This window comes from Aegilops tauschii, chromosome 5, assembly GCF_002575655.3.
Source record: "Aegilops tauschii subsp. strangulata cultivar AL8/78 chromosome 5, Aet v6.0, whole genome shotgun sequence".
NCBI lineage: Eukaryota > Viridiplantae > Streptophyta > Magnoliopsida > Poales > Poaceae > Aegilops > Aegilops tauschii.
In genome coordinates, this window is record NC_053039.3 from 453,137,981 (window position 1) to 453,147,228 (window position 9,248).

The 9,248-nt window shown below is 41.1% G+C and overlaps 1 protein-coding gene across 1 annotated transcript in view; it reads left to right on the forward strand.

Moving 5' to 3' along the window:
- LOC109777091 (high mobility group B protein 3) overlaps nt 1-2,375 on the forward strand; it is a 54,710-nt gene extending 52,335 nt beyond the window's left edge. The window contains exon 8 of the mRNA XM_073498111.1: nt 2,142-2,375. Within this exon, the coding sequence (XP_073354212.1) occupies nt 2,142-2,360 (219 nt within the window). The 3' untranslated portion in view covers nt 2,361-2,375. The remainder of the gene's footprint in view (nt 1-2,141) is intronic.
- The last annotated feature ends 6,873 nt before the right edge of the window (nt 2,376-9,248 follow it).

Consider the following 9,248-nt stretch of genomic DNA (forward strand, 5'->3'; position numbering starts at 1 on the left):
AAGTTGCAGAGGTAGACATGATGAGAAATGCAAAAGAGATCATATATAAATCTTTCACTACCGACCGAAGGGGCTTTTTAATCTGGACCGGATGCCCAAATCTTCATATGCTCCATTTCGATCTTACTATCGGTTACTAACTACTACGTGTCTGGAACACCCTTGAGGGGTATAGCAAAATTGCTCATAATTCTTCCTCTATGCCTCCAATGCCTAGTTTTGCCTGAGTTCCATCTCCAATCACTTTCAGCCGTTTGAAGCAGCCTGACATCTCAAATGAACTCACCAACATGGTCGTCTTATCACCAACGAGCACAAAACTTAAAAATAATAGATAAGGACTGGACTTAGCTAGGACCACCACAAATAAGACACTGATTGTTAACAAATCCTAAAAACCAAGTGAACATGCAATCAAATTGGATCCTAACTTTTAGACCAATTTATACGAGTAGGCAGCCCACACACTCTAGCAACTTATCAAATGAAACTGGCAATGAATTAGTGTAAATCGCAAACTCCCAAGACCTTTATATTGACATATGGTGATGGTGGGAGTGGGATGATGCTTTGGTTGTTGTGTTACTGAATACGTGCACGTACTCGCGTTGCAAAGTGAAGAGGGACACATACAACATTTAAAGGCTATGTTCGATGGGTATTTAAAGCTTTGCAGCGTCACCAATTGATTGGGATTTGGTTTTGCTTGGCATCATCCAGAGTTTTCATGACATGCTTTCCCTATTATGTGCTCTTTGGTTATGTTTTTATATTTTTGGGTGATTTTGTCCTTCAAGATATTAGATCTCAACATCAGCTGTAAAAAATGTTGAAAGGAAGACTCGGTTGTCTTGCTTCGCATTAACCTTGCTCCCGGATGTGTTCTCTGTCTACTTGCGAAAGTTTCTGAATAGTCGGAGTAACATTATGATGTCTGTCAGTAACCGTGCCTTACCAGCTGTTGGATAAGATCATGCAACATCTCCACGTGCTAGTTTTAAGAATCCTAGAGATATCTCAATATATTCGGTGTTGAAAAGAAAGAAAATGGTATCGATACATGCTTGTTTTATCCCCTCCCTTTGAAAATTTCTGTGCTTAACACCCTTGCTGGGATTGTGCCTTGTCTGGTGATGAGAAGCTAGTTCCTGAATGTTTGCGGGGCAACCCGGATGTTTGCTTGAAGTCTGAATGATCCCATGGAGAAAATATGTTTCGTTGATTGTCTGAATCTTAATCAGGTGACGGATAAGATTGTGCAGTCTTGATTCTAGTTCTGTATCCGGTTCGTCCTTGTGAGCTGTAGTGCTATTTGACCACTTGCCATGGGGCAGAAAATGTTGGAGTGCCAGGAAGATTCAGTATTCTTGTGATCAGTTTGTCTTCCTGCAGGTTGATCTTGGCTCTGCCAATTACTTTTTGGGATTTTTTCTTATTAGACCTCAATATATGGTGTCGAAACCGTTGAAAGATAAATGGCACTCTATGTTTCTCCGTTGAAAGTGTTGTCCTGTTTACTTTAGCCCTGGCCCTTGGTGTGTTTCTCTGTTCACCTGAATATATGGTGTCGAAACTGTTGAAAGAAAAATTTGTGTAGGGTTAGATACATAACCGTTACTTTCTGATGTTAAAAAATATATTTATGTTAATATAAAAGAGATGAATCGTTTTTTTTTCTATAGTGGCAAAGGTTGGTTATTTATCTCAACTTTAGTGTCAAAGAGATATTATAAAAATCCAATGGTTATTGTTTTACCGCGTATTAAACTAACGGTCAGATATTTCTGATTAACGTCGGATTTTCTAGCAAATTCCTCTATTTTTGACCCGTATTTTCCTTTTAGTATATAATAGATAGATTCAGTCTCTGTCGGTTGTACCTAGTGTCGTGCCCGTGGCTGTTTTAAGAATCCTACCCAGATCCCAATATATATGGTGGTGTTGAAAGGAAGAAAATCGTCTCATATATTCTTGTTTGATCCTGTCACTGTGAAATATTTCTCTGTTTCACTCTCGCTGGAAAGTCTGCTCTGTCCTGTGATGCCAGGTTTCTGAATGTTTGTTGTGGAGCCATGCAGTCTTGATGTAGTCTTGATTTTCTGAAATCTGTGGTGCTTTTGACCACTCATGTGTGGCAGCAGATGCTTGATCTGCGAGTAAGATTCAGTGTACTGGCCATCTGTTTGGCAGATGCTATTGGTTCTTTGAACTACTACCCCAGAAGTTTTTTTAGGAATTTGTCTGTCGCTTCTGGTTCTGCTACACCAACTCTGGGATATTTTCATCCTAGTTTGTTCAACATCACCATCACCGCTGTATCTAGTGACGTGAGACATGTAAAAGATCTTCACATGACGTGAGGTTTGTAAAAGATCACCGCTGTATCTAACTCTCTGTTTCAGCATGATTAAAAACACATTAAGAGGCAACAAATAATTTCGAGCCTAGAAAATACACTAGGACGCAAAATTCATAAAAGAATATCAAGCGTAGATATTGAAATGCACCCATTGATTGCTTGAAAAATGATTCTATTACTGAATTTTTGTGGTGGAACCCTGAAGTGTCTTGGTGTTTGTAAGTCTGAATTATTTATTATGCATCATCTTCCTTGATTGTTCTCATTTGGCTATCATCTCCCATGATTGCCCTCATTTCTCCAATATATGTATCTTTAATCAGTACATTGTCTCATTCTCCTTCTAGATCCGATTCCTTCTTGTTCTCGTGATATCCACTGCTTGGAAACATGTGGGGAGTGCTTTTCGCCGCTTGAGTTATGTCCGTTAGTCAGGCTCGGAATGACAAAGATCTCTACATGCAAATCCTCCCCAGTGTGCAGGAAATGCAAAGTTGCTCATAAATCTTTAACCATCGACCAAGGGGGCTTTGTAACCCGGATCAAATGGCCAGATCTTCAAGTGCACCATTTGAATCTTACGACTATCGGTTATCAACTACCAGTATGCCTCCGATACCTTGAGGGGTATAGCAAAATTGCTCATAAATCTTCCTGTATGCCTCCAATGCCTAATTTACCCTGAGTTCCAACTCCAATCACTTTCTGTCATTTGAGCCAGTCCGACATCTCAAATGAACTCACCAGATGATGGTCTTATCACCAACAAGCATAAAACTAAAATAAATAAATAGATAAGGACTTAGGACCACCACAGATAAGACATTGATTGTTAACAAATCCTAAAAAACCAAGTGAACACGCGATCAAATCGGATCCTAAACCATGAGACCAATCGATATGATTAGGCAGCCTACCCACTCTAGCAACTTATCAAATGAAACTGGCTAGGGATTAGAGTAAATTGCAAACTCCCAAGACACCTTTATATTGGCATATGGTGGTGGTAGGAGTGGGATGATGCTTTGGTTGTTGTGTTAGTGAAGACGTGCACATAGTCGCATTGCAGGTGAAGAGGGACACATACACCATTTAAAGGCTATGGTCGATGGGTATTTAAAGCATTGCAGCGTCCCCAGTTGGTTTGGTTTTGCTTGGCATCGCCCGAAATTTTCATGATGCGATTTCCCAATTATGTGCTCTTTGGTTACATTTAAAAAAAAATTGTCTTCAGGATTTTAGATCTCAACATTTGCTATAAAAAATGTTGAAAGGAAATGGTACTAGACTCGGTTGTCCTCCTTCGCGTTAACGTTGCTCCTGGACGCGTTCTCTGTCAACTTACGGATTGCTAGGTCATCTAGATACACTACGCACTAGATAAACTAGGGGAGTCGAACTCGCCTCTTAAGCCCATCTAGAGCCCAACTAGAAACGCGACCCTCGGCAAAGGGACGTTCGCAGCATCTCTTGCTGGCCTGGTTGGATCAGCTCATGCATCCCGGCGCAGTCGATGCACGTCTGAAACACTACGCCTCATGGTGGTAGCACGTGATGCTCTTGGCTAGCCCGGGCAAGGCGCGTGGGCGCTCGGCCGCGCGGTTGCTAGCAGGGCATGGTGGCAACGACTAGGAGCGGTGCGGCGATTCCAGCTGATACTCGTGAAACTCGCGATAGTGCACACAGTATGAAGGTCAGCAGACGAGAGGGAGTGACGTGCGTCTGCCGGCATAGGGGCTCAGCACACGAGCGACAACCGGCAACATAGTTGGTGGTGTTGGAATAAGCGATGGCGGTGATGATCAGTGCGTCTGCGTGCTGGTCGGGTCGGGCACTGGTTCGTGGCCGTGCCGGGAGTTTTCATGATGTGCTTTCCCTATTATGTGCTCTTTGATTATGATTTTTTTTTAATTTTGTCTTCAGGATTTTAGATCTCAACATCAGCTATAAACAATGTTGAAAGGAAATGGTACTAGACTCGGTTGTCTTCCTTCGTGTTAACCTTGCTCCTAGACGCGTTCTGTGTCAACTTGCGGATTGCTCGGTGCTCTGCGCTGTCTTGTGAAAGTTTCTGAATTTTCTGAGTAACATTATGATGTCTGTCAGTAACCGTGCCTTATCAGCTGATGGATAAGATCATGCAGAATCTCCACGCGCTAGTTTTAATAATCCAACCGAGATCTCAATATATATGGTGTTGAAAAGAAAGAAATGGGCCTCGATACATGCTTGTTTAATCCTGTCTCTTCGAAAAAATTTCGTGCTTAACACCCTTGCTGGGATGGTGCCTTGTCCGATGATGAGAGGTTTGTGAATGTTTGTGGGGCAACCCGGATGTTTGGTTCAAGTCTGAATGATCCCACGGAAAAGAAATAATCTCTTTTGTTGATTGTCTGAATCTTAATCAGTTGATGGATAAGATTGTAAAGTCTTGATTCTAGTCTGTATCCGGTTCGTCCTTGTGAATTGTGATATGTAGTGCTGTTGACCACTTGCTGTGGGGCAGCAAATGTTGGAGCTGTCAGGAAGATTCAGTGTTCTTGTCAAGTGTTTGTCTGTCAGCAGGTTGCTCTTGCTTGGTTCTGCCAAATTTTTTGGGACTTTTTTCTACAACTTTTGGTTCTGTTGAGTACTTTGGGGTCTTTGTGTTTTCTTTGTTTGTGGTTGTGCACCGTTGTATCAAGTGATGCGAGCCATCTAAAATTTCTCTCTTCTTTATATGATGTTTGCTGAAAGTTTTGAGTTGCCTGTAAAGGGGACTGAAAGTGCCTCTAATTGCGCCTGGATTGGATCCATCTTTTTGGCCGATTTGAGGGTGACAGGACAGCAGTCTGATACTTCTTGCTGCCTATGGATACGATTCTCTTGCTGCTTTTGGGTCATCCGTTTTGTCTTGTCTGCCTGCGATTGTTGGACACATCAAGTACTCCAATCTACTCCCTCCGTTCCTAAATACTTGTCTTTCTAGGCATTTCAACAAGTGACTACATACGGAGCAAACTGAGTGAATCTACACTCTAAAATATGTCTACATACATCCGTATGTGGTAGTCATTTGAAATGTCTAGAAAGACAAATATTTAGGAACGGAGGGAGTATTTTAATCCTGGCCCTTTGGTATGTTTTGTTGTTCCATCTTTTTGGCTGCAATGGTGCTCTGTGCTGGCATGCGAAGTCTCTGAATTTTTGCAGTGGAAGTGGAACCCATAAGTCTGCAGTGTCTGGGTGTTTGTTTGAAGCTTGAATTATTCTGCATCATGTCCCCCGATTGTTCTCACTTGTCTATTACAGTACCTCCCATGATTGTTCTCGTTTGTCCACCAACTGAATCTTTAAGCAGTTGATGGATAAGTTTCTAGATTGTTGTGATTTACACTGCTTTTGACCTTTTTTCTGCTTCTCCGTTCACCTTTTTTTTTGCTGGGATGGTGCTCTGTCCTTACATGCCAAGTCTGAATTTTTGTAGTGAAACCCTGGAGCCTGGGTGTTTGTTTGAAATCTGAATTATTATGCATCATCTCCCATGTTTTTTTTGACTGGTCAATTATCTGAATCTTAATCAGTTCATAGATAAGATTCTATATTTTCTTATTCTAGTTATGGATTCGATTCCTTGCTGTGATCTGCACTGCTTTTGACCATATTTTTTCCTGGCAGCAATTGTTGGAGTTGTCAGTAAAATTCAATGTTCTGGTCATCTTCTGTTAAGTATTTTTGGTGGATTTTGCCTATTGTCAGTTTGTCACCAATTGCTCTTGTGAATTTATATTTTTTCAGTAGTTGGGATCTTAGATCTTAGTATCTGTTGTCAAACTGTTGAAAGGAAATGGCATAAGGCTAATAGTTGTCTTCCTTCGTTTAATTCTGGTTATGCGTTCCTCTGTTATATCTGGATTGGTTGGTTCTCTGCATTGCCATGCAGAAGTTTTTGAATTTTCGGAGCGGCACTCTGAGATCTTTAAGTAGACCTTTATATTAGCATATGGTGGTGTACTTCGTAAACCGGATCAGATTGCCAGATCTTCAAGTGCACCATGTGGATCTTACGACTATCGGTCGCCAATTACCAGTTAACTGAAGTACCCTTAACCTTGAGGGGTATAGTAAAATTGCTCATAGATCGTCCTGTATACCTCCAATGCCTAGTTTTGCCCAAGTTCCAACTCGAATCACTTTAGGCGATTTGAGGTAGTCTGTCATTTCAAATGAACTCACCAGTAAATAGATAAGGACTTAGGACCACCGCAAATAAAACACTGATTGTTAACAAATCCTAAAAACCAAGTGAACACGCGATCAAATCAGATTCTGAACTATGAGACCAATCGATATGATTAGGCAGCCTACCCCCTCTAGCAACTTATGAAATGAAACTGGCTATGGATTAGTGTAAATCGCAAACTCCCAAGACCTTCATATTGGCATATGGTGGTGGTGGGAGTGGGATGCTGCTTTGGTTGTTGTGTTAGTGAATGTGTGCACGTACTCGCGTTGCAAGTGAAGAGGGACACATACACCATTTAAAGGCTATGGTCGATGGGTATTTCAAACTTAGCAGCGTCACTAAATGATTGAGATGATGAAGAGGGACACATACACCATTTAAACTTAGCAGCGTTGCAAGTGAAGAGGGACACATACACCATTTAAAGGCTATGGTTTTGCATGGCATCGTCTGGGGTTTTGATGATGTGCTTTCCTATAATGTGCTCCTTCAAATTGGAAGGCTAGTTTCGGCATATAGGAGTCCCATGTTTACATCACTTTATTTTCTAGTTGTTATATTTGCACAATATAGTCAATAAAGCACTGAACTATAGAGATGGTCAACAAGTGACTATTTTAATCATGATTCTCCATGAGACAACTTGATGTTTGTTTTGCACATACGTCGGTAGTTTCAACACATAAATAATTAATTTAGGAGATCTAAAAAATATATTATTTTTTGAATTATGAAATTAAGGAAATATATATGTGTAAAGAAGAATTATAAATCCTAGGCTTTGTTTACGAAATTATTGGAGGAACTACATCTTAAGTCCACCCTGCAAAGCACCCTAGTTTTTGCATATTTGCAGTGATAGTGGTAGCGTTCTAAGATCATGGTACAAGATATATTTGCAGACCACTACAATTTGTTTGTTTGCTTGCCGCAATTTTTTTCTCAAAACGGAGACAAAAGATTTGCCTCGTCTCATAGATAAAGAAGGGGTTTGAAACATAGCTACGAGGACCATTACTCCTTCACAAATGGTCGAAACATAAATGACTACTCTCGCGGCATGATCGAGCTCAATTTTTTTGCCCCCGTTACCCAGTTTCTGGCATCACTTTTCATCGAGGCGACCACCCCATTGGGCATGGCGGATTTTCCCCGAAAAACCCTCGCGTTCCTCTCTCTCCATATCTCCCAGACCACCACCAACAACAGTGCTGCAATTTGTTCTTGCATATGTTTATTCCTGGTGATGTGACGTGAAAGTTTGGAGTGATGAGGACAAAAGTCTGCTTTCTCCCTTTCTGGTAGCGATTGTTGGAGATTCTGCTGTTTGCAAGATTCTGTATATTGGTTCTTTGTACTACTCCTACTCCTGCTCCTGCTTATCTTTTGGTGTTGCTGATTCATTTCACAGAGATTACAGATGGGATCATCTCTGGCAGCAGCGATTCAGTTTCGCCACCGAACATTTACTATGGTATAGAAACATAAGTAATATTCTCCACTATTAAATTGGCTTATGATCTGTAATTATGTTGCATCTCTGTCGAATGTATCTACTGTCTCCCTGTGTCCATTTTTCAATTCTTAGACATCAATACCTGGCCGTGGCCCTTCGGTATGTTTCTCTGTTCTCTGAGCTGTGATGGGTAATCTCTGAATTTTTGTAGAGGAATCCCGAAATCTATAGTACCTTTGTGTTTGTTTCAAGTCTGAAGTACTATTATGCATCATATCCAATGATTGTTCCCACTTGTTTATCATCTCCCATGGTTTTTCTGACTTGTCCGTTATCTGAATATTAATCAGTTCATGGATAAGATTCTACATTTTCTTATTCTGGTTCTGGATCCGATTGCTTGTTGTGATTCCGATTGCTTGTTGTGATCTGCACCGCTTTTGACCATTCTTTTCTTCGCAACAATTGTTGGAGGTGTGACGTGTTAGTAAAATTCAGTGTTCTGGTCATCTTCTGCCAGCAGTTGCTCTTGGTTGTGTTAAATTTTTTTGTTGGGATTTTGTCTATTGTCAGCGGTTGCTTTTGGTTATGTTAGTACAGTGGTACTTTGTATTTTTGTCAGCGGTTGGGATCTTATCTCAATACCTGCTGTCAAACTATTGAAGGGAAATGGTATAAGGCTAATATATGTCTTGCTTGGTGTTAATCCTGCTTATGTGTTCCTCTGCTTACCTCTGGGCTGGTCGGTACTCTGCACCGTCATGCAAAAGTTTTTGAATTTTCGGAGCGGCAGTTTGAGTTTTCTGTCAGGAAAAGAGCCCTTGCAGTTGATGGATAAGATCATGTGGCATCCTCCCGTGTTTCTTTTTGCGGGAAGGCATCCTCCTGTGATTGATCTGACTGAATCTTAATAGTCAATCAAAGGTTATGGTCTACTATTTTTTGTAACTCATGGGATGCACCGCTGGATAAAAAAGAAGGTGGCCAGAGTTGTCCACAAATTTCTTTCACGAAAGTTTTTCTGAATGTTCCAGTTCTGAAGCATCTCTGTGTGAGTGTGACGACCCAATCTTATAGGATTTGGTTTGAGGGAATAGGTTGGGACAGAGAGAGGTGAGATTAAAGAAGGAGACAGAGAGAGTTTTCTTTAGAGAGAGAGAGAGAGAGAGAGAGAGAGAGAGAGAGAGAGAGAGAGAGAGAGAGAGAGA